The 24,453-nt window shown below is 64.1% G+C and overlaps 2 protein-coding genes across 5 annotated transcripts; one reads left to right on the forward strand and one right to left on the reverse strand.

Moving 5' to 3' along the window:
- Positions 1–3,193: 3,193 nt before the first annotated feature.
- Positions 3,194–6,146, forward strand: GPX3 (glutathione peroxidase 3). The gene is made up of 5 exons (XM_075441788.1): positions 3,194–3,415; positions 4,482–4,635; positions 4,864–4,981; positions 5,203–5,302; positions 5,384–6,146. The coding sequence occupies exons 1-5, from the start codon at positions 3,329–3,331 to the stop codon at positions 5,588–5,590; spliced, it is 666 nt and encodes a 221-aa protein (XP_075297903.1). The 5' UTR covers positions 3,194–3,328; the 3' UTR covers positions 5,591–6,146.
- A 629-nt stretch (positions 6,147–6,775) lies between these two features.
- On the reverse strand, positions 6,776–23,376 carry TNIP1 (TNFAIP3 interacting protein 1). 4 transcript variants are annotated; one of them, XM_075441677.1, is made up of 18 exons: positions 23,287–23,376; positions 15,536–15,706; positions 14,396–14,518; positions 14,060–14,142; positions 13,754–13,822; positions 11,217–11,408; positions 10,930–11,024; positions 10,770–10,851; positions 10,441–10,533; positions 10,130–10,195; positions 9,824–9,955; positions 9,611–9,739; positions 9,174–9,296; positions 8,736–8,861; positions 8,332–8,412; positions 7,975–8,169; positions 7,623–7,713; positions 6,776–7,312 (listed from the first exon to the last, which is right to left on the reverse strand). In XM_075441677.1, exons 2-18 carry the CDS (start codon positions 15,675–15,677, stop codon positions 7,287–7,289), a joined length of 1,848 nt encoding a protein of 615 aa, XP_075297792.1. In that variant the 5' UTR covers positions 15,678–15,706; positions 23,287–23,376; the 3' UTR covers positions 6,776–7,286. The 4 variants fall into 4 exon arrangements, with proteins under 4 accessions (XP_075297792.1, XP_075297793.1, XP_075297791.1 ...); XM_075441678.1 differs by lacking the exon at positions 23,287–23,376 and adding an exon at positions 21,654–21,784 and having other exon boundaries at positions 10,441–10,530; XM_075441676.1 differs by lacking the exon at positions 23,287–23,376 and adding an exon at positions 21,654–21,784.
- Positions 23,377–24,453: the final 1,077 nt, after the last annotated feature.

Below are 24,453 nucleotides of genomic sequence, written 5' to 3' on the forward strand. Positions count from 1 at the left end.
CTTGTCAGGAAGGTTTTGGGGAGCCCCAGCAGCAACTGCGCAGCAGGAGCCGACCCCGAACATCTTGGACGCTGTGGGGGAAGCATCTCCTGGAGCAACTGTTGGTGCAAGACCCAAACACAAGCCCCGTGGCCCCAGAAGGAGGTTTACGGGGTCCCGACCCGCCCTCCGCGCTCCAGGCTGCAGCAGGGTCTGCGGGAGCACATCGCAAGTGTCACGGCCGGTGGGCTCGTCCGTCCCCAGCCTCGGGAGGACCAAATCCCCGCAGGGTCACAGCACTCAGGGGAGGTTCTCATGCTGGAGGGGAGAGCAGCAGCACCCAGCAGCCACCCGTGTCCCATCCCCTGCTCTGCAGCAGCGGATCACTCTGTGCTCATGCCCCCTTCGGGTGGGGGCAACAGTCCAGGGGCAGGGGGCAAATCTTTGCCTGGGAGAAGAAGGGATGGGGGTGGCGGAGGGGGCAGCACCTGCAGCCATAGCCCACGGGGCTATGTTCCAAAGGGCGCTGGGCACCGTGCCCAGCGGGGAGGCTGCCGGGGAACGGGCAGGATGGCGAGGGCTGGGCGAGCAGCGTGGGGGAAGCCGGGCACAGGGCGGGGGGGAGCCGGGGCCTCTCACCCGGCAGTGCTTGTTTTGCTTTCACCTCCCGTTGCACACCTAGAACAAAAGTTCAGAGGTTGCCCTGGGACTGGTGCCGTGCCAGGCTGCCGGAGGGAAAGCAGCGCCGCTGCCAGCCGGGGTGATGCTGCCTGCCGCTGCCCGAGCCCCTTGCCACTGTCCCCAGCACGCTACTGGCACCGTCCCCGGCACGCAACGTGGAAGAAGCTCCTCACTCAGCTCTGGGACAAGGCCAGCCAGCAGCAGTGTGTGGTCCCCACCGCTGGTTTCACATTCCCTGTGCTCCCCATGGCCCTGGAGCCTGGCGTGAGGTCCCTGCAGCCCCTGGCCGGTGGCTCAGCCAGGGAGGCTGGTGGCAGTGGCAGCATGGCGGCCGGGGGGCTGGAAGCGCTTGGCCTCCCACGCCGAGACTCCTGCCAAACGTCTGCAGCAGGCGGGGGCTGGCTCCAGCCCAGCTCTGGTGGAGAAAACAACCGAGGAGGGAGGTTCGTGTGTGGGTCAGCCCGCCCAGCGCGCCTGCCATTTGGGGGTGGGGGACCCCGATGTGGCAGGGTGGAGCAGCATGCTGCCCTCGGCCGCTCTTGTGGAGACCCCGGCACCCTCATCTCTCCCGTGCTACTGCCAGCACGGCACGGTGGGGACGCTGGGTGACATGCCCGGGGTCACACAGAAGCTCAGTGGCAGAGGTGGGCTCCATCAATTGTGGCTCATTAAATCCTCCCCCGTTCCCCACCTCTGCCGAGGCCGATTCCGTGCCAGGACCTGAGGAGAAGGCACTTGGAGGGACGGGTCCCTTATTTTTATTTTGGTTTTAGGAAAACACGATTCAGGAGTGGCTCAGCCTTTCCCTGCATATGGTGGGGATCAGGGACACGTGGAAGGGACACAACCACGCTGTGCCACCACTGCGCGTGCCACACTGCTCCTCCCAGCCCCCCAGTCCCTGTTAACCCCGGAAAGCCACCACAGCCCCACGCAGGCAATTAGGGGTTATAATTAGAAGCGGGCGGCTGTTCCTGTGGCAGGAATTAGCGGCTCAGCAAGCCCAGCCCCGAGCAGTTCCCCGCTCTGTGTGGCTCTGTCCCGGGAGGTGGCTCAGGCCCTGGCTGGGGTCAGCAGTGTGAGCCGCCCGGGGAGCGCAGCACCGTGCCGGGGAGCGTGGCACAGTGCCGGGCACGCACCCGTCAGCGAGCTGCAAGCAGCGTGTTGGCTGAGCTGCAGCCCGATGGCCCCACGGCCCCAGATCTCCCCAGAGCCTGGGAAATGTGCAGGGAGGGTCAAGCCCCTGGTTTTGGCTCCCACAGGCTCCCTGGTTTTGGCAAGGAGCCACCTCATGCTGCCCACAGCCACGTCCGTGAGGGGTGACCGGAGCATCCCTGCGGCCAGCCCGGCCGTTGGCGTGTTGTGTCGGGCCCTGGGCAAACCCCAGGCAGCAGCCGAGCGCCTCGGGGGGGTTCGCCTGGACCTGGGGGAGCACCCCACTAAGCCAATTCCCCAGCAGCAGTGCAGGTTTAAAACTTTGGGAAACGCTGCCCGCGAGAGAGGGACCCGCAGCCCCCCTGCTCCATGGGTTCCCCGCGTGCTGGGGGGATGTAGCCGACCCCCAGCCCTCCCACACCAGCCGAGGGAGCCTGACAGCATCAGCCTTTCCCAGGACGTGCTGTTCCTGCCGGCAAAGGACATGGGACGGGAGCTTGCCCCCAGCCTCCCCCAAGCCCACGGCCTGTCTCCGGGAGCTGGCTCGGTGACAGAGCCCTGGCAGGGCTGCCCCTGCTTTCTAGTAAAGCCAAACCTCGTGCTGGCACCCATGGTCCCCCCTCAGGGCTCCCCTGCTGCACCCTGTCCTGCCCTCCATCCCAGGCCAGCTCCCATCCCAAACTGCAGCCCCCCCTCCACCCCTCAGCTCCCCTCCCGCCAGTTGATTCTCCCATCGCGTAATTTTTTTTTGCAAGATTTCACGGAATTTTCACCTCACCACGGATATTTCCCTTGGAGCCAGCCCAGGGTAAATGTTTGCATTCCCCCAGCTTGAAAACAGGGCCCTGGAAACTCCTGTCCCTAGGGACAGCAAGGGCTAAGGGACAGCCGTGCCCTGCCCAGCGGGGTCACCGTGGGGCCCCGGCACAGACCCCCCCCCCCCCCCCCAGGGAAGGACCCTACTCCACGGTTTCATCTAGGAGCACCCAAATACGGGAGAGCAGCTGGATTAACCCTTCCGCAGCCCCGAGGCGGAGGGGAGGACAGGGGACCCCAGCCCAGCATCCCCGGGGATGCTGCTGGGGCGGTTGGGTCCCCCCTCCCGGGGTCCCCGCACCCCGCCCGGGGGTGGGTGTCACCTCGGGGTGGGGACATCGCCTGGCACCTCTCCCACCAGCGCCGGTTGTCATCCCCCCGGGGTCCCCTTTTCGCATGAATCGACGCATTAAACCCCCCGGGTGTCCCCCATCCGCGCCGCGCCCGCATGGCAGTGCCACCCCCCCCTGTCCCCGCGTCCCCCCCGCCTCCGCCCCAGAGCCCACACGGTTAACGCAGCCCTCGGGCCGTCCTTCCTCCGGCCATTGGCTCCCCCCCCGCTCAGCCCAGCAGCTATTTCTCGGCTGTCGGGCTCGGAGGTGGCAGAAGGCGACGTGGGGGGGGGGTGTCGTGTGTGTCCCCCCGCCCCGACACCGCTCTCCCCCGGGAGTGCGAGGAGGGTCCCCCCCACCCCGCCATGGGGGGCTGGTCCCGCAGCGCCTGGATTTTGCCCCTTTTCTTGGCTGGGCTCGTCCAGCCGGGGCAGAGCCAGGAGAGGGAGAAGGTAAGCGGGGGTGGGGGGGGGGGGACGACGACACGGGAACCCCCCCCACAGGGGCTGCAGGGAAGGGGGGGGATGTGGCACCCTGGGGACCCGCCTGTCCCCAAGGTTTGCTGCAGAGCTCCCGGGGGCAGCACTGGGGCAAGGTGATCCTCTCCCCTCCCCATGCCTGCATCATGGGGGGATTTTTCCGAGCCAGTTCTTGCGGGAGGGGGGGAATCGCTCTCCTGGGGTGGGGACAGAGGGGGATGGAGCCTTGTCCTCCCCCCCAGTGACCCCCATAGGGGCAGAGTGCGGGGCTTTTGTGGCCAGGGGGGGTGCACCCATGTTTGGAGGATGTGGGGGCTTGCTGTGTCCCCACGTCAGGCAGAGAGCAGGGGTGACCGTCCCCAACCCCCCCCGACCCCCGGGCAGCCTCCCCACCCCGGGCGGGTGAAGCAGAGCCCGGCTGCCGGGATCCGGCTGAGCTCCCCCGGACAGAGCCCCCGTGACTTTATCTCCTGCCAGGTCCCAAAATAGCCCCTCGGTGTCACTTGGGTGCGGCTGGGTGCCCTGATGGCAACAGGAGATGGGGTCCCCTCGGTTAACCCCTGAAGCACCGCAGGCGGAGGCTGCTCCACCCGGGTCTGATCCAGCCCTGACCCCTTGGCCACGGCACAGCATTGGGTGCTGCTCCCGGGCACCCCAACTGCCCCTGCCCCAGGGGTGCGTGTGGGGGGGCTGGGGTCCTGCCCGCCTGCTGCCCTGGGGGGGGCTGGGGCTGGTGTCCCCACGCCAGCGTGGGCCGTTTTCCAGCTTCCCGCCAGACCCTGGCCGGGTAAACATCCCTCCAGCTGCGGCCGGCCCCGCTGCCGGGGTGTGCGCATGTGTGCACACGCGTGTGCACGCACACGCCAGCCGGTCCCGCCACCGCGGCCTCGGCACGCCGGAGCCAGCGGCATTCCGGGCAGGAGACGCAACGCTGGCAGCTGCCATCTCAGCCAGCACCAGTGGGCGTGGGGTGGGTGGCAGCCCCCAGCCCTGTCCCACGGGATGCTCCTCGCCCCACGGGATGCTCCTCGCCCCACAGGTGAAATGCTACGGCTCGGTGCAGGGCACCATCTACGACTACGGGGCCCTGACCATCCATGGGGACGAGTACATCCCCTTTAGGAAGTACGCGGGGAAGATGGTGCTCTTCGTCAACGTGGCCACGTACTGAGGCCTCACCCTGCAGTACCTCGGTAAGGGTCCCCCCGGGGCACGGGCACCCCAGGGGACAGCGCGGCGTCACCCAGGCGTGCAGCCCGTGGCAGGTCCCCACGGTCTGTCCTGCCTCGGGGAGCTGGGAGAAGGGGTAACGCCGGCACCCCGCGATCCGGCATGGCTGGGGATGCTCCAAGGGGGTCAGTGTGGGTGGTGGGGTGAGCCCGGTTCCCTGCTAACCCACCCCTGGCTCTGCTTGTCTGCAGAACTGAATGCACTACAAAATGAGCTGGGGCCCTACGGGCTCGTCGTCCTGGGCTTCCCCTGCAACCAGTTTGGGAAGCAGGAGCCTGGCCAGAACTCGGAGATCCTCCCCGCGCTGAAGTGAGTACCGCCACGGGGGCTGCGGGGTGTCTGCCCCATGGCTGGACGGGGGTCCCAGGCTGGGCAGTGGGTGCAAAGGCTGCAGCTCCTGCTGGCTGCAAACCCCCTCCCAGCCTGGGGCTGTGGCCCCCAAAAACACAGCACTTGGGGTTCCCCTGGTGCCCCCGTGCAGCCCCGAGAGCTGCCCGCTGCGTGACGCTCTGCCCACCCTCCCCTCGCAGGTACGTCCGGCCCGGGGGCGGCTTCGTCCCCAACTTCCAGCTCTTCCAGAAAGGGGACGTGAACGGGGCCAAGGAGCAGAAGTTCTACACCTTCCTGAAGGTGGGTGCCATGGTGCAGGGGCAGCACCCAGCTTGGCTTTTTGGGGGGGCAAGGCAGTGATGCACCGGGTCTCTGTTGCAGAATGCCTGTCCCCCGGTGGCAGAGGAGTTCGGGAACCCCAAGAACCTCTTCTGGGAGCCCCTGCGGAACCACGACATCAAGTGGAACTTCGAGAAGTTCCTGGTGGGCCCCGACGGCGTGCCCGTCATGCGCTGGTACCACCGCGCCAACATCGCCGTCGTGAAGAACGACATCATCGCCTACATCAGGCAGCAGCAGGGTCTGTAGAGGCGGGGATGCCAGCCTGGGGGATGACACCCCTCCCGCTGGCACCCCCCTCGCTGCTGCAGGGCTGGTCCCCACCGTCCCCTCCCAGGCTGCTCCCCAACAGCAGGAGCCAAACGCCGAGCCAGCACGCTCCCCCCTCCATCGCTTCCATCTCCACCACCCGCGCTGCCGGGCTGGGCAACTCGGTGGCAGAGACCTCAGCGATGGGAGGGGGACGTTTCCCAGTAACCCCCTGTCCCACCTCCACCCCGGCGGTGACATCTCCTCCCGGCCCCCAGCTTGCCCCCCTCCCCGCTCCACCATCCCGCCTCGCTGGGCAGCGGGGGGATGCGGGGACCGGCCGCCCCCGGAGCAGAAGACCACGTCTGGATGAAGGCTCGGCCCGAAAGCCCCTGCTGGGGGGTGGGCCCGGCCTGATCCTGCTGGGCACGGAGCAGCTCTTCAGTGCATTCAGGCTGCCCGCGGTCCCGGCGCAGAGACGTGCTCCTCTCCCGGCCGGGGGCAGCCGGCCCCTCGCCCCCCGCCGTAGAAACGCCAAATAAAGGCTCTGCAAACACACAGCCCCACTTCTTGGCCAGGGCTGGGGGGAAAGAGTGGGGGGGCACAGTGGCCACGCCGGGGGCACCAGCGGGGAGGGATGGCTCCCAGCTGGAGAAACTAAAATGTTTTTGCAGGTCAACTGCAAACACGTATTTATCAGCCCAGCCCAGCCCAGCATCTCGGGAGAGGAGGGGGGGACGTGTGCGGGTCAGCGCAGAGCACAGCGGGGCAGAGGGGGCTGCGGGAGCAGGGAGCAGCCCCGGCAAGGAGCACATCGGGGTGCTGTGGCTCCGGCTGTCACACACGTGACAGCCACACTTACAGAAACAGCGTTGGGTTTGGTTTTTCTTTTTCTCTTCTCCTGCTCCAGACTTGTTTTCCTGGAGCAAGATTTGCTCTGTGCAATGCGAGAGCGGCCCTGAGGCCACTGCTGCCGAAAAAGGCAGAGGGGGAAGCGAGGGGCTGAGCCCAGCACCCCAGGGAAGGTGGGGGGCATGCACCTGGGGCAACAGATCCTGGGGTGCCTGTGCTCTGTCCCCGCAGCTACTCCTCAGCACAGGGGGACCAGCAGTCCTGGCATCCCTCCCAGTCGTCCCCCCCCCCCCCCAGGAAGCAGCTTTCAGGATAAAACCAGAGAGACTCGGCTACACTTCAGTCCTTAAATAAATACAAAGACACCAACCCCCCTCAGCCCGGGCTGTGGCTGCGGCAGGCACCCGCCTGCAAGTGTGGGATCTCCCACCGCCGGGAGAGTCCCCCCCCTGCTGTCACCCCCTGCTCCAGGGGCTGAACCGGGCCAAGACCCAGGGCGAAGCCCCTGGACTGGGGCAGCTCCTGGGAGACACCAGCTCCTCTTTGATGGAGACCTGGCTCGGGTCTACAGCGACGCCAGGCCTGACACCTCACGGGGAAAGGGGTGGCCGGGGGGGCTGATCCTGCGCTGGCCACCGCCGCGATGGCACCTCCGGTCCCCTCCTTCGCACCTTCCCGGGGGATGCGCTGCCGAGCCGCTCCAGGCCACGGGTGCGGCCACGTCCACTGCATGTCCGCGCGCGGGGATGGGCAGCCGGAGGAAGCTCCTAGATACATACACACGGGCACACACACACACCCTAGTCCTCTTCCCCCGGCGTCGCAGCGCAGCTGGTCCTTGGCGTTAGGGCAATCCGGGACCTGCCTGTTCTGAGACACAAGAGGGGCAAGCACAGGGTGAGCCCCCCGGGAGGGATGCCAGCCCTCAGATGGCCGTTATCCCCGAGCACCGACTGCCATAACCTTCACGCCTGCCTTTAGACGCTGCGGGGATGGTGGGGGGGGATGCAGCAGGGTCCATCCCCACGGCAGAATCATCCCCTCGGCTGATCAGAGGTGGGGGCTGGAGGGAAACGGCCACTGCCCCCCTCCCCATCCCACCCCAAAGTGTTCAGCCAACCGCCCAGGGTCTCGGGGTGCAGGGCAGGGACGCTCCCCTCGCCGAGGGGCTAAGCCTTACCCAAGTCCTTGGGGACCGGCTTCACGCCGGCCACTGCCTGGGCGTTCTGGCTGCGAGCCATGGCGCAGGGCGGGCGCCACGGGTACTCGGGCTGCGGGAGCAGATGGAACAGAAACGGAGAATTACCAGGGATGTGACTCATGAGGCTGCGCTCCGTGTTTGATTGCCGGGGCGTGAGGAGGAGGAGGGGGATGAAGAGGGCTGAGCATCATGCACCAACAGGACATGTGTCCTCAGCTCCCTGCTGGGTGGCTTGGTGGCCATGGAGGAGCCACTCGCTCAGCAGCGAGCCCCAGACCAGCTCGCACGGGACCCCCCGCTCCCTTTCGTGCCAGCATGAGGAGACACTCACCGGGGGAAAATGGTGGAAGTTCTGTCCCGGCGCGTGCTCGCCCGGCATCGCTGGCGGGTATCGGATCTGCTGCCACTCGTCAAAGCCATGGTACACAGGGTGACCCACGGGGGGACTGTACTGGTACGGGTACATGGGGCAGGCAGGGGCCAGCGGCCCCGGCAGCGGCTCGGCGTGCAGCCTCTCTCCGGAAGCCTGCGGGGAGCCAGGGGAAATGCTGGGGAGATGCCCAAGGGCAGACCACCACCACCCATCGCCCACAGCTCAGAGCTGCCCCCCCCAACAGGGGATGAGGGGCTGGCACCAGGCCTGCAGCCCCCAGCCCCTCCGCCCAAGAAGGTTTTTCCCCATCCCCACCTGTTTGTGCTGTTTCAGCAGCTTCTTCAGCTTCTCCTTCTCCTCCTTCTCCCTCTGGCAGTCATCCTTGGAGGCCCGCAGCTGGGAGCAAGGGGGGGATTAGTGTGGAGCCCACCCTACCACCCACCGTGCCCATGGGGTGAGGGATGCTGCAATGCCCTGCGGGAGTGCCTGCACCAGTGTCCCCCCCCCCGCAGATCCCCAGGAGAGGGGCAGAAGGCAGAGACGAGCGAAAGGAGATGCTCTGGCAGGGACAAGCAGCAGCAAAACCACCACTGACCCTTCTGTCCCTGCTCCGAGGTGGGCACAGGGGCTGTGACGCTGGGGACGAGCACACCTCTGACGCACCCGGGGGGGTCACGGGGCTCCCGGGGTGCCACCCGCAGTGCCCCAGTGCTGCTCACCTGGTTGTTGGAGAGGACCAACTGCTTCTGCAGCTTCTCCAGCTGCTGCTTCAGCTCCTCCTTCTCCTCGTTCATCCTCTCCCTGTCACTCCGCTCCCGCTGGAAGTCCTCCTCGAAAATTTTCACCTGGCAGGAGGGAGGGGTGTGGGTGCCCCCGGCCGAGGGCAGACACCTCTCCCAAACACCCCCGTGCTGCCATCCCTGACCCCACCAGCTACACCAAGCGCCAGGCACTCGGGTTGGCACGATGGTCCGTGGCTGTGGTCCTTCTAGCTGAAAGCCAGGAGGATGCTGAGCTCAGACCCCAGCTCCCCCCCACACCAGCACTGTCCCCCTCAGGGCTGCTGGGCTGCTCCCAACCACGCCGGGCTCTTTGCCAGGGAGGTCCAGGGCACATAGCTCCCTCCCTGCCTCCGGCAGCTCCACGTCCTGCCCTACCTGCTGCTTGAGGAGCTCGTTCTGGGTCAGCAGCTCCTGCTGCGGCACCTTCCCCGCCGGCTCCATGGTGCTGGCAAAAATGGGTGGTGGGGAGGCCTGGACATTCAGGGCCTCCTCTAGCGCCTGGAGAGGAAGAGGAGCAGAGAGGGGGCTTAGAGCAAGGTGCTGTGCCCACAAGGATTCCGGAGAACCATGGGCACGCACCCAGCATGGGAAGCAGGTATAACTGGGCAAGAGCAAGAGGGACTACAGAGCCTTCCTATTCCCCTTTCCTGGGAGCCTAGAGGGACGTGGCGGGCATCGTCTGACACGAGCTCCCGCCTGGGCAAGGAGCTAGGCAGGAGCGGGTTGATTGGGGTCCGTTTTGGATTTGAGAGGGAAGAGGCTGGAGAACATAAAACTTGTTTTGCAGGGAGGGGTTATGCCTGGGCTCCCACCTTGTTCAGCCTCTGGATCTCCTTCTCCTGGTACTCCCGCTGCCTGGTGACCGGAGCCAGCTGCTCCTGCAGGAACCGCATCCTCTGCTGCAGGTCCCTCACCTCCATGGCCAGCCTCTCCTTCTCCGCCTGCAGGATCCAGGGAGGGGGGATCAGCCAGGGCAGGACGACAGGGCCGGCCGGGCTCCCCGCCACCCTTCTCGAGGGACTTGCCTCCTCCGTTTCGATCCGGGACTTGGCCAGGAGCAGCTTGCGGTCGAAATCCCGTTGCTTTTGCTCCCGCTCTGACTCCAGCTCGGTCAGTGCCCTGCGAGCCTCGGCCAGCTCCTGGTGCAGGTCCGTGACCTGCCGGGAGGGAGCGGGGACGTTGGCATGCGCACAGGGACCCACACCGGGGATGAAGGAGGTGCAGGCAAGCGCCGAAACCTTCCCCTGCACCCAGTCTCCTCCAAGCCCCCACAGCCAGCGCCCAGCAGAGATGTGCCCCCCGACCACCCAGACCCGAGCACCCAGCCCTACCTTCTGCTCATACTTCTGCTTCGTGGCTCGGAAGTGCTGATCCCATTGCTTATTCACCTCCAGCAGCTGCGGGGAGAGAGGGATGGCTGAACGCGAGCCCAGCCCCTGCCCTGAGCCAGCCGTGGCAGTCCCAGCAGCCTCCCGTCACGACAGCACCTCAGGGACCAGCTGGATGGAGCTCCTGGCTCCGGCAGCGCTTCCCGGCGGCTCCGCAGCCCTGCCCCGGTCTCCCCGTGCCGTCCCAGCCACGCGCCCCCGTGCCCGCTCCCACCCTGCTCCTGGCAATGCCTCCCTCCCAGCCTGGTCCTCACCTCCCTGCGCTGGTGCTCCAGGATCTTCACCTTCTTCTCCTTGGCCTCCAGCTCGCCTCTGCCCGGCGCCTTCTCCACTGTGGCCCCGCTCTGCTGGACGCGCACGGGGGGACCCTCAGGGCTTTTGCGGAGGCTGTGCCCGAGGCCAGCTAAACTCAGGCCGGTTCCCCTCCCACGGCCTCCCCCGTCCCCTCGAGACCCTGAGAAGTCCTGCTGGTCATACTGGGACAAACTGGGGGCTCGATTTCAATGAGGCCACCTTTGCTGATGTGTCAGCGGGCTGCCTGCCTCCTTCCCAGCCCTCTCCGAGGGCGATGCTGCCTCCTCACCTGCTGCTGCTCGGCACCTTCCCTCTTCCCGCTGTCCTGGCTGCTCAGCGTCACCATCCTCCGGAGCTCCTGGTTCTCACACCTGCAGCCAGCGAGGGATGGGTCAGTGGGAAGAAGCACCCCGGGCAGCCCCGTCGCCCTCCTCACCACCCACCCTCACCTGAGCTTCTCCAGCGCCTGGTTTCTCTGCTCCAGGTCCCGCTCCAGCTTGGTTCGCAGCTCCTTGTTCTCACTGTGCAGCGTCTCACACAGCGTCTGGGGGTGAACACCAGCAGCGTGTGAGGACCGTGGCCCGCCCCAGGAGCTTGCCTGGCCACCCACCTCCCACCAAGCCCTGGCATGGAGATGGGTGTCCACCTTGGGGTGGACATGAGGGGCCTGGTGGACAAAAAAACAACACGGAGGGGGAGGGAACCCCCATGAAGAGCCTCACCAGCGCTTGCTCACCTGCAGGAATGATGTTCTCTGCTCATTCTTGTGCACCTTGGAGGCCAGACGCTTGAGCTCGGAGGCCATGTAGCCCATGCGCATGAAGACCTGGTCCTTGCTGGCCTCCTTGGCACAGCCGCTCAGCGTGCTCTCCAGCTGCTGCAGCTGGGGCAGCAGGTTGGCATCCTCGTTCGGCGGCTGCTCCAAGTCCTGGGGATGGGGAAGGGATGAATCACGGTCAGATCAGTTCAAGGAGCATTGCAAAGTTCCCTCTCGGGGCAGGTCAGCCTCGTCTCCCATCCAGGGGTGTGGCGGGGAGCAGAGCCAGCACCGAGACACTGCAACAGCCCTTCCTACGCTGAAAAACGGTGTCAGCTTTGTAAACGTTTGATTCCCAGCTGCTGAACACGGGACACCAAGTCCCTGGGTGGAGGGGGACATCACGGCAGCAGCTCTCCCAGCCCAGGGATTCCCTGTGCTCCTTGGCAGTCTGAGCAGACCACGCTCCCGGCTCGCTGATACCAACGGAGGCATTTCCACCCGCGGTCCCTTCTCCCACAGAGCTCTCCCAGGCAGCACCAAGACTAGAAATCCCAGCTCCTGAGACCATCCCCTTCCACGTACATCCTGGTCTGCGCCGGGAACTGAGGTTTGCCGTGTGAGGGGTGATCTTACCCCAGCCCTCATCTTCTCCTTCCTCCCGTCCTCCCTCTGCGGCTCCCCTGCCGCCGCCGCACGCCAGGCGCTGGGAACCCGGGCTCTCCCGCAGGCAGTAGCCCAGAGGGTGATGCACGGGGTTTAAACGGCGGCCGGGAAAGCCCAGTTCAGGGTGCAGCCACCAGCGTCAGGGCGCACCCTCACCCACGCACGAGGGGTGTCCCCGAGAGGCTGGTCCTCCCCTGGTGTGGTTGCTCAACACCTCCATCGCCTAGGAGACACCGCCGGCACAGCAGAGCCCGGCCGGCACTGCCAGGGAGGAGGTGGGGATGTGCCGGCACACCTTTGCCCGCTGCGCTGCCAGCCCCGCTGACTCACCCAGCCGCCCGTGGCAACACCCCGGGCAGCACCCCGTGGGGCCAGGAGCCCGGCGTGGCCCCAGCGCCCCGGGGTCACAGCCCCGAAACTGCCACGGGAGGGTGTGCGCAGGGCACAGCACGGCCGGCTCCTCCGGCGAGGGGAGGCAGCGGGGACCCCAGCCCAGCCGGATGCCTGGCAGAGCCCGGGAGCGGGCTCAGGCGCCAGCACCCGATCGCCAGGCAGATGCCACCCCATTCTCTATTACCCCATGGCTGCACCCCCAGGAAGGTCCAACAAGACTCAACCCCTCTCTGGCCAAAGCAAACAGGGATGTGCAATGGGAGCACGTCCCCTTACCAGCACCGTTTGTACCCCCTGGGCTCCCCATCCCTCCTCCCCGCCCTCCCAGCACACACAGAAAGAGCGAACAGGGCAGGACAGGGCAGTGCCAGCCAGGGGACATTCAGGTGGCAGCAAACACAGCACACAGAGGTGCCTTGGCTGGGGCAGACCCTGTCAGCAATGACAGAATCTCAGAATCCCAGCATGGCAGGGGTTGGAAGGGACCTCTGTGCGTCACCCAGTCCAACCCCCTGTCGAAGCAGGGTCACCCTGAGCAGACTGCACAGGACCTTGTCCAGGCGGGGTTTGAATATCTCCAGAGAAGGAGAATCCACAACCTCCCTGGGCAGCCTGGGCCAGGGCTCCGTCACCCTCAGAGGGAAGAAGTTCTTCCTCATGTTCAGATGGAACTTCCTCTGCTTCAGTTTGTGCCCATTGCCCCTTGTCCTGTCGCTGGGCACCACTGAAAAGAGTCTGGCCCCATCCTCCTGACACCCACCCTGCAGATATTTATAAGCATTTACAGAAATACAAAAATTTACAGGGCTTGGAGAGGAGACCTGGTCCTCCCACCCGGTGCGGGCATCAGGAGGTGAGCGTCAGAGCATCGCTGGGTCCTCACAGCCCTTCCTGTCACTCTCACGTGGCAACTGGAGACACTGGTGTCCCCGTTTGGACAGGGCTGCTTTGCTGGCCTTGTGTCCAGGCAGCCCGGCAGCCCTTGCCCTCAGAGGGCAGCCTGCATGTTGTCCCCCCTCCCTGCCTTGGCCAGGCGAGAGGAGCGGTACACGTGCCATCACTCCCGAGCTCTCCTGCCCCAGCGAGACACGGGGAGACACGGGGAGGATCAGCCATGGGGCCGCACGGTTCCCTCCTGCCTGCAGACCGACCAGGTCCCCTCGTCATCATCGTCATCTGGAGGCACCGCAGCAGAAGCCCTGTGCCGGGGGCTGCATGCAGGGCTGGCTCTGCTCCCCTGGGAACCCCCGGGCGCAGCTCATCCCTCCTCTGCGGTTCGCCCAGGGGCTGCCTTACGTGGGTCCCCCAGCCCTGCCTGTCCCTGCCAGCGGCTACGGCCCCGGGGCACACCGCTGCCTGCCTGCGCACCCTCCCATGCCCTGGGACCACCACCGCGCCCACCGGCTCGACCCTCCACCCGCCGCCCACCAAACCCCGCCGGCGCCAGGGCCACTCACCGCTCTCCCGCTCTCCCGGGCGAAGCCCTGCGCTTCGACGGCAACGATCTCGAACTCCGAGGAGGATCCCTGCCAGGGGAGGCAGCCAGGTCAGGTCTCCCCGGGGAACCGGGGAACGGCAACCCCGGATGCCCACCGCACGGAGGCAGGGACTGCCAGGACGGGAGCACAGCGGGGAAGCTGACCTCTCCTTTCAGATTTATCCCCGTTTCTAGAGGCTAAAGGCTGTCCCCTTTTGTTCTAACTAGATGGAGAGTCTCTCCCTCCAGCTATGCCAGCACCAGCTCTCCCGCTCACCAGACTTACGCTTGGAGGAGATTTCCGTGCTTCCACGTCTGGCTGGGCGCTGCCCGGGGCGGCCTGTGTGGAGCTGGGATCAGGGCTGACAGCTGTGGAGAGGGGAGAGGATGTAGCCGTGAGCCTTTCGGAGAGCGAGGCCTCTCCCCACCCGGCGCAGGGATGCAGAGAGCAGGCACCCTGCAAGGTCGGGCACTGATGGACAGCTCTGGTTTGACACACTCTGCAGATGAGAGGGCTGCAAGAAACCCTCATGGAAGTCTCCTTCACACCTTCTCCCTTCCCCTGAGCACGGGATCCCAAGCCATCAGGTTACACCTCCTCAGCGAGCCTCCCGTCTCCTACCTCCGGTTTCCACCAGGTCCTCCAAGGAAGATGATGCCATCAGCATTTTGTTGTCCTTCACGAGGTCCTCTGCTTTCTGCCGCAGCTTGGATGCCTCCACGTGGGACTCTTCCAGCAGCTCTCCTGTTGTGGGCAAAGAAAGATGCTCAGCCTTCCTTTCCCGAGTGCCTGCCCTGCAGCAGCTCCATCCACCAGCACCAAGCCCCTTGCTTGGGTGGAAAAGTGCCCGGCATGGTCCTTCATCCAGAAAGAACCTTTCTTGGCGAAATCCAACGGCAAAGCTGTATCAATGGCTCACTGGCCACAGAGTCCCCTGTGCTGACACACAGAGGACTGCTTACAGGAGGCAGACGGCCAGCACTGCATCTCGCAGAGGTCTCCTCCACTTCCCAGAAGAGCTGAATTTAAGCCTAAGTGGTGCAGGGTCCAGCCTGCCGGCCTGGGGTCTGGCACCGGCAACGCAATCCTCTCCCCAGCCCGGGCGGCTGCTCCCCCAGTGGGTCCCGGCCCCAGGTAGGGGCATGGTGACACGACGGGAATCACGAGGCAGGTGGAAATTCAGCTGCAGAAGCAGGACCCGAAAGCGGAAGCTGGGTCACGAGACCGAAAGCAAAACCGGGGGCGGGCGGGGGAAGGCGGCCGAGGAGGAGAAAGGGGGGGGCACGACTCGGCTCGGGCGTTTCAACGCCAGCACCTCCCCGTCATCGCGGGGAGCACCCGACACCGGGGTCTTTGAGCAGCACCCTGGAAAAGCCCCTGACCTGACAGCAGCTGTGGGAGGTGGGGGCTTTCATCCAAGGCAGAACAGGTCCAGGCATCTGCGACCTGCCACTGCAGGACTCTGGGAAGCCCACCTTGCTCCGTCGTTTGCCTTCCCGCCCCCCCCCTGCCATTTACCCCACCATAAAGCACCCCAGGAATTCAGCAAAAGCCTTGCTCCCTCTGCACCCCGGTGTGAAGAAGCCCAGACATCCTGCTTGACACCCCCAGGACAGGGAGAGCTTTGCTACTGCCCCAGTGCGAAGCCCCCCAGCTTCTTACAGCACCCCTCCTCAACTGAGCCAGAAACCCCCAGGCTCGGTGGGCACAGGCTGAGCTGCCCTGCACGCCAACCGCGTCCCCTGGCCACGCAGCAGTTACCGATAGACTTTATCCCCTGCATCTTCTCCTTCAGCCGGGTGTTCTCCTCCACCAGCCGCTCAAAGGCCGCCGACCCATTCTCCTCCGTCCCCCCACCAGGGTCGTAGATGCGGTAGGGTCCTCTCCCTTCCATGCCCGCCATTCAGTCGCCTGCCTCCCAGCTGGGCATCCCTGCAAGGCAACGGAGCACGGTGTCACCTTCCTCGGGCCCTGGACAGCACCGTGGTCCCCGGTCCCACCCGCGCAGGGGTCCGTGGTGCCACGCCGATGGAGACCAGGCTGCCGCACCGCTCACTGGCCAACAGAGAAGCGTCCCAGGTGAAGGCACTTCCCCCCCAGCCCTGCTTGGGGTGATGCCGGGGTGACTCATGGCCATGAGAAGTGTCACGAGAGGAGGCATCACCAGCACCCCCGGCCGAGGACGGCTCTCGCCTCTGTGGGAGTCCCCGAGGAGGTGGCAGCCGCCTGCATCCCCGTGGGGACGGAGACCCAGCCCAGCAGCACCCACCCACACCAGCACAGACCTGGGCACTGTCACCGGAGCATCCTGCTCAGCACAGGCTATTTTTGGGGGGCAGAAAGGGTTGCGGGGGCTGTCTGAGGTAGAGCAGTGTCTGCAGCTGCAAAAGGCTTAACCCGGAGCCGGCGGGCTGCTGGGCAGCACCGGGGCAGGGCAGCTGAGCCCCAGCAGCCAGGCAGGGACCCGCTCTGTCCTCCGGCTGCCAACGGCACGGCTTCCCGAGTCGGGGCGTCGGGGACAGCCCGGCACGCGCCAGACCGGGAGCAAAGTACGAGGAGAGGAAACACCCACAGACAGCGCGCTGTTTGCTTTTCTAATCCCTTGTGTTTGTGGGTGGCCCAAGGCCTCGCTCCTGCTGAGGTCTGGCCTGGGGACGGCCGGGCAGCACCCTGGCCCCAGGTCTCACCCAGGTCCCGGGAGTGACAAAGCCACTGCTGTGAATCATGGCCCAACTTTATCAAAAATATCCCCCCCCCCCCACATGATGCCAGCTAGCTACATAGCAGGGTAGCGTGGCAGCCGAGACAGCCCTGGTGCGATGCCAGCAGCGCCCGGTGCCAGGGGACACCGCGGGAGCAGCCCTGGGCACCCCCAAGTGTCTTCCACCCAGCCAAGGCAGCCGGGCGCTTGTGAGCGGGAGGGGGCCAAGGGGGGGCATTTTGAAAGAGGAAGGGGGAAGCCTGTGCTCGACCTCAGACTAATGCTCAAACCACGAGCGATCCCAGGTGATCACCGGTTTAGGTGACCTGGGAGCAGCAGGGACTTTCCAGATGACAACTGCCACCTGGCAGCATCCGCAACCGGAGCAGCAATTAACGCCGGCCTCGGCGACAGGTAATGACACGCAGCCTCAGCAGCAGCGTGTTCCTGCGAGACGTGGCTGTCGGTAGGTCTCACCGGGCTGTGTCCCCGTCGCCCACGGCCCCAAGCCGGGAGCCAGAGGTGGTGGCCGCCGGGAGCTGCCGAGCTGCGGCACGGGGCAAGCTGGCGGTGGCTATTTCTGGAGCCCACAGCAGCTGACAGGAAGCTGCAGAAGGACCGGGGCAGTTTCCGTGCCGCGGGTCCCGGCAGCATCGTCACAGCCGGTACGAAATCCCCACCAGCCATGGGATGGGGAAAACTCCTGGAGCAGAGCTGCTGGTGGGCAGGACGGAGCCCAGCATGGTGGCACATGTGTGGACGGGGACCCAGCAGCACCTCCACCGCAGGGAAACACCATCGCCTGTGGCCACGCAATCGGCCCAGCAGAGGACGAGGACAAAGTCACAGGCAGGCTGGGGACCTCAGGCCTTCTCACCATGTCACCTCCTGAAAGGAGGTTGCAGTAAGGCAGGTGTTGGTCTCTTCTCCCAAGTAACCAGCGATAGGACGAGAGGAAATGGCCTCAAGCTGCGTCAGGGGAGGTTCAGATCGGATAATACGAAAAATTTCTTGACTGAAAGAGTGATCAGGCATTGGACCAGGCTGCCCAGGGCAGTGGTGGAGTCCCCATTCCTGGAGGTGTTAAAAAAAGACGCAGATATGGCACTTCAGGACGTGGTTTAGCAGGCAGTGATGCTGGGTTGATGGTTGGAATTGATGATCTCGGAGGTCTTTTACAACCTTAATGATTCTGTGATTCATGTGCCGCTCCAGATCCATAGCCAGGGCTCTGGGAGGAGCTGGTTAGCAAAACAAACTTGCAGCGAACATCTTGCAGGTCATCTTGTCTTGGGTGATGGAGCCCTGGCACAGGCTGCCCAGGGAGGTTGTGGAGTCTCCTTCTCTGGAGATATTAAAGACCCGCGTGGACAAGGTCCTGTGCAGCCTGCTCTGGGTGACCCTGCTTCGGCAGGATTGGACTAGATGACCCACAGAGGTCCCTTCCAACCCCAAACATTCTGTGATTCTGTGATCTGCATCCTCCGCTGAGACGAACCCAGGCGTGGGTCAGGGAAGGTGAGGACAAGATGACCTCTCACTCAGGAGCCTTTCCCCTTGCAGGTCTGCAGCAGTCCAAAATACTCCATTTTCTTGCACTCTGGACCCCAAACCAGTCGGTTTTACACCTCACCCTGTGGTACACTTGGGATGTCCCCTACCCCTGGGCAACCCTGCCTGCAAGGCAACGCGGCACCAAACACCCAACCGCACCGACCACTATGCTTACCAGCAGAGCTCACCCATGGTGACCCCATATTCTTCCACATGGATGGAGCCACCAAAAGCTTCTGCTGTTCCTAATTCTCATGATTTTATCAAGGATTTTTTTACCTAAGGTCTGCACCCCACCAGACTGACAGCAGCAGAGAGGTCACAGGAGCTGTTTTCAAACACCAGCTGGGGAGAGAAACTGAACTATCTCCAGCTGACAAAAGCACAGACCAGCCATGAATTTACCAGCAAACAAGACCCAGCAAGAAGGGAGGGTCTACACACCATCCAAGCCCATCGCCCTGGGGTAAGGGTGGGCTTGCCTGGGGCAGAGGAACAGCCCCATTTCTGCAGTGAGCCACTGGGGCCAAGCCATCACGCTGGGGACAGGACCATGGACCAGGTCACTGTTCCCAGTCCTGTTTCTTTTCTTCCTTAAGAGTTCTGAAAGGTGAGATTTGCAGTGAAAAACCTCACATTTCAATAAAAACACTAGGGGAGGACAGAGAGAACAGACAAGCACCTGATGATGGTTAGACACGCAAAGAGGACATGACTACCACAAACTCCAGAAGAAACCACCAAACCCCCAGAAAACATTTCTCTTTTTGCCAACTGACAGCTTCTAAGCTGATTAGATGGTATGTCACACCCCCGAGGGTGGGGGGCCAGCCACGGACCACGGCTGCCTGGGTGCAGCTCACCAGCTCCATGCCCAGCTGCCGGACGCCGCGGTCGCCCGTGGGTGTTGCCGGTTGCAAGCAGGGCTTCGAAACCTTTAGGTAGTAAATTTTTACAACAACTCAGCAAAATGAGAGAACAAGAGCAGAAGAGGGCAGGGAAGACTCCCAGGTGACGACGAAAGCAGGGTGGCATTTCAATCGCCGAGCTGCAGCTTGGGTGCGGGCTGGCACCATGTAGCTGTGGCCAGGCTGCTCCCCGCCGTGCATCACTGCCACGGCCACACAGAAGCGGCAGAAGGAAACGATTCCTGCTTAAAATTACTGAACAGCTGAAGATGTGAAGGCAGACGACACGAATCCTGCGCAGCGAGTGGGCTGGCACGGCTGGCGGTCTGCTTTCGGCAGCGAGCCCCGGGGTGGAGACCAGCCCGCCGAAGCCGCGGGCTTGGCAGCCCATCAATTCCCATCCCGCAGTCCATGGTGGGGGCTCGGCCCAGCCTGTAGGAGAATGGGGTTTTCCTTATCCCAGCAGACAACATTCCCAGGAATTCTGCCAGGATTGCATGGGGTGAAAGCAAATCCCTGCAGGCTCCCAGCATCACTGTCCCACGACCCGGGCTGCCGGGCCCCCGGCATCCCTCCTCCTCAGAGCAAAAGCAAAAGCCGCTCAGCTAGACACTACGGAGGGATTTTCTTTGTTTGATCATTTTACTGAAAATCAGCAAAATGCCACAGCCCCCAGCCTGGTTTGTTTTCCTCTCCAGAGCTCCAGCAGCTCCCTGGCCCCAGGGACAACCATTCCTGGGCTGGTCTCATACGCAGGGAAGCAAAGACAGAGATGGCTTTAGGAGTAAGCAATAATAAGGAGAGTTTCTGGGCACTGCAGGCCGCTGGGCTGGGAGTAATAAAAGAAGAGGAAAGCAGACACTGGCAAGGCTGTGGTCTCAAAGGGAAAGGTCTGAATCTCCGCTTGAAGCATCTTCCTTCCCAGCTGCAGAGAGAGGGTGGGAAAGGCAAGAGCCCCATCTGAAACGCAGCAGCTGTTACAGATGTGCTCCGGCCAGAACTCCCATCCTCGCCCGAGAAACCCACCCCCCGCAGAGGCTTCACGAAACAACCTGCTCCCCTCGAGGCAGCCAGACTTGGCGGTGGTGCTCCCCTGGGCAGCACGACGGTGTTCTACATGAGACCCTGTCTTGAGCTACGAAGACATCTCACTTCATGCCACCCGCTCCGTTTCTTCCCTCTGCAGAGCTCAGCAGCTATCATGGCTCCTTGACACAGCACTCAAAAGCGGAGCAAGGCACAGCTACCCCTCTCCTCCGGCACAACCCAGGCTACCCCATCCAACCTGGCACGCTTCAGCCGAGCAACAACCGAGCAGCAGAAGGCAGCGGCACCGCAAAGTTACACCAGCAAAGCTGCCTCTGCCACCCAAAGCGTAAGAACTGTTGCTTTAAAACGAAATCTGCAGTGCCACAGGAGGAGATGGTTCAGCTTCCTCCACCCACAAGTGTTTTGTACCAGCTGTTGGCAAGCAACAACCCACAGCCCTGCGCTAAATAGGTCTGTTTGGCGGAGGTCAGGCTGAAAGGGCGTCGTGGGATTTCTTGCAAGGCCAGGAACGACGCCAAAGGCTGCAAAAAGCCTCTCCTTTTTACTCTATTGCTTACTTCGCCTCACCACAAAGACGGCTCTCAAGGACGTGCCTGGCTGGAGCCCTCCTGCCTCCAGACCTTGGCCCAGCGCTCAAAGTCCGTCTCCCGTGTCCAGCACGCTCCCGGCTGCCTTTGCCAGCGCTCTCAGCGCAATCTGCACTCCGAAAGAGATTGTGGCAGCAGAACAGCTCTTGCTCACCCAAGCAGATGGAAACAACGAGCTAAAGGGGAAAGGTTGCATTGCCTCCCTGGTATGGGGGCACTGAGGAATGGGACAGCCGGGTCTCTGGGAGGCTCCAGGTCCGCAGCATTCCCATCCCGAGCTATTTTCACCCAAAAGCAGGGCTGACAGGCAGCGTGTTTCTTTCCTCTGCCCTCAGCGGGGTCTCAGCCGGGAGCTGAGGAAGGGGAGATCGGAGGCAAGCCGTGCATCACCTCCCCGAAAAAGGACTGGAGGTGGGGGGGGGGGAGATGCTGCCGCCCAGCCTCTGGATCCGCATCCAACCCGGACCCCTCCATCAGCTGGGGGTTCCCCGGAGCCCCCCCGGGCTGGGCCCCACGCACCGACCCTAACCGAGGGGGACTGCAGACCCCGAAACAGCGGAAAAGCAGACGCGTGGGCCTGGGGAAACGCCGGGGTTGTGTAAGGCGGAGAGCGAGGGGAGGAGCGTCCCGCCCGGGGCTTCTGCCCGGCTACGGCAGCGGTGCGGGGCTGCCCGGCGCAGGGGACCGGCCCCCCGCAGGGACTTCCGCCCCGGCTCCGCTCCCCCGGGCATTGCCACCCCGTGAACCCAGATTCCCCCGGGAGCCCCTTCGGGAGCGGCGAGGGGAGCCGGCAGCCCCCGCCCTGCGCCAGGAGTGGGGAAAAACTGAAGCACGGCGCGACTATCGCGACTCACCCGCGGCACCCGGGCCGGCCCCGGAGCCGATCCCCGGGGGACGGCGCGGCCCGGTCCCTCTCCGGGGGTTTCACCTCGGCCGCCAGCGGGACACCGACAGCCCGGGAAGGGGCCCGGTACGGCCCCGGCAGCCCCTCCCCGCCGCCGGGACCCCCCACCGCGACCCGGTGCCCAGCCGCCATCCCCCCCCCCGGGCGGCGGGTCCCGGTGCCGCTCCCAGCTCACCTGCCAGCGCGTCCCCGAGGCGGGGCAGCCGCCGGTACCGGTACCAGTCCCGGTTCCCCTCCCAGGTCCCCTCCGCTCCGCCGCCGGCACGGGAGGAAGCGGGCTGGGGGGTGGGGGGCAGCGGTTCCGCCCTCGGGAAATTCCCAGCCTGACGGACAGGCGCCGCAGCCAATCGGCGCGGCGCGGGGAGTATAAAGAGGGAAGGCGGGGAGGCGCTGGGGAAGGCGGCCTGTCATGGCGGGGCGGGCGCTCTTTGTGCCGCTGTCTCCTGTGAAGATGGGGCTGCGCGGGGTCCCGCGGGCTTGCGGGGCCCTGAGGGGCGGAAGGAGCCGGCCCGCCTGTGCTTTCGGGCGGTTTCGGCTCGCTGGGGCAGCGGCCGGCCCGAGGCCTGCGGCGGCTCCCTCCGGCTTAGCGAGAGACAAAATGGCGGGGCCGAGGGGAGGGCAGGGCCCGGCCGCGGAGTCTTCCTGCCCGGGGGGCAGACCCCTCCTTGCACCCATGGTGCTGCCTGTGGGGTGCAGCCGGCTTGGGGTGGGCAGGAGCACCCGAGGGGAGGCTGCGCTGAGGGGGTCCCAGCTTCTGGGCTGGGGGGCTATGGCTGTCGTGGGCTCTCCTGCCCCAGGAAGGCTGCTGGTCTGCTCCCCAGGGCCCGCTGGCTCGCTGGGCCTTTCTGCCTCAGCAGCTGAAGCCAGGAGAATTCCCCGCCGAGCCTGCGTCTCTTGAGTTATGTTACACAGGGAAATTACACCCCCAGCTGGAGCGTTCCTGATCGGGGATCCTTCTCTGCGCTGCTGTATTGATCGTTGTGCGTTCGTGAGGAGCAGGAACCACAGGGAATGCCTTCTGGTTTCATACAGCTCTTTGGGACTCGCTCCGTAGCCACCTGATTTTCTTTCTTGTGTTGGTTGCCACAAGGAAGGTGCTTTTTATATATATCTATCTCTAAAAACGACAAACCAGAAGCAAAGAAAACCTGCTGTATGCAGACATGCTGGCTGCTCTCTGCCTGTACTGCCATTTGCTCCATTCTGTGGGTGGCTGCTGCTGGGCTCACAGAGGTGTCCTTCACGGGCAGTCGTGCTCTTTCCAGCTGTCCTAGTCCTGGCTTTCTACTCAGTTCAGACAGTTCCCCTGCTACTTGGCCATTTGATGTTTTTTTTAGGTTGTGAAAAATAAAAAAAAAACAAACTCTTTTCCCTGACCGTCCTTCACTCCAACCAGGACATTGCCCTGGCACCCTGGCTGGGTTATGAGACAGCTCATCAGGTGCTGGGACCCCGACATGCTCTTTGCCCGAGGTCTCAACTGTGGACAAGGCAGCAGGACCCCATGCACATGCAACACCTTCCCTTTTGTTCCCTGAAGGAACTCTGGACCCCAGAGGCCCAGTGCCATTCTGTAAACCCTCAGAAAACCTGGCTTCAAAGCTAAATGCAGTCCCACAGAACCAGAAAGCATCTTGTTTATAAGACAATGTCTCAGCCTGCAAATAATAGCCAAACTCTGCTGTTTCTGAGGGGGGGTGGCATGGTTCGGCTTTGCAGCGCTGCGGGCTGACAGCCGAAAAGCTGCCTGCCTTCCCCTTGCTCCATCTTGGGCGCGCTCGCACCGAAAAAAGCATCGCTCTACTCACCCGGCCGGGTTGTGGAGGGGCTCGGGGCGGGGGGCGAGAGCCCTTTGGGCCAGGCGCTCTCTGTCTGCAATCCCCAAATGCAGGAAGGCCGGCCCAGCTGAGCTTACTTTTAGGCATGGAGAAGGGGAATTCCCCATGATGGAGGTCCCAGACAGCCGCTGCGTGGTTTTGATAAGCAGCCAGGCACTGCTTAAAGGGCTCTCCTGTGCCGTTCCTTCCAGGGGCCGCCGAGCTGTGGCAGGTATTAGTCAGCAAAAGGAGTGGGGGGAGAGGCTGTCGTGGGGGCTGTGATTCAGTTTTGGACACCCGGAGAGCCTGGTTACATCATTCTCCTCGCCTGGTTTCTGAGTGACTTTGCCGGGTTTGCAAACACGTTGTCGTGCTTCCCCCCCGGGAACCTGCTGCGTCTTGCCAGAGGCACCGTCACTGTCCCATGCGTGTTTCCATCCCCTTCTCCTCCACCTCTGGAGTCGGAACAGGATGCGTCTTCCCTGGGGAGCGGGGAAGAGCTGGCTCTGCTGGTGGAGCTGGGGAGGTGATGGGGTGCCGGGGTTGCAGGTGGTCGCTGGAAGCCACCCACCAAGGCGGCTGATGGTCACCACCAAGGCTGGAGCCAGCTGGTGCTGGAACAAACACCAAGGATTGAAGTGTTTCTGTTTTACAGAGGCCGATTCCAGCTCCCCAGCTCCTCGGCAGCAGGCACAAAGCTGTCCCTGGCAGGGCGTTTGGTCTGCCCTCGCCAGCTGTGAGCTGCGAGGCCTGAGCAGCGCCTGGCTTTATCCTGGCTGCTCTGGGTGGTCGGAGCATGGGTGCTTGGCAGGAGGGGTGGGGAGCTGTGGGCCTGGGGCCTGCCTGCAGCCTCGGTGCCCGTGGAGGTGGTCGGTCGATGGTGTGCTCACCCCTGCCTCCCCACCGCTCTAGCCAGATGCTCTTGGTGCTTCTACCTGAGGTCACCAGCTCGGGCTGGCCCAAACACCGGGATGAATTTCAGTATCGAAAACAAAGGCTCTTGGTCCCGTTGGTCCTTCCTCATTCCTTCAGTCCTGCCATCCTCTCATAAGAGAAAATTCATCTGACGGCAGCTGTGATTCATGAGCACGCCTGCGTGGCTGTGAAGATGCGTTCAGAGCAGACACTTTTACGTACTAGGGGTTTTTTTGGCACGGA

Source organism: Opisthocomus hoazin, chromosome 22 (genome assembly GCF_030867145.1).
Source record: "Opisthocomus hoazin isolate bOpiHoa1 chromosome 22, bOpiHoa1.hap1, whole genome shotgun sequence".
NCBI lineage: Eukaryota > Metazoa > Chordata > Aves > Opisthocomiformes > Opisthocomidae > Opisthocomus > Opisthocomus hoazin.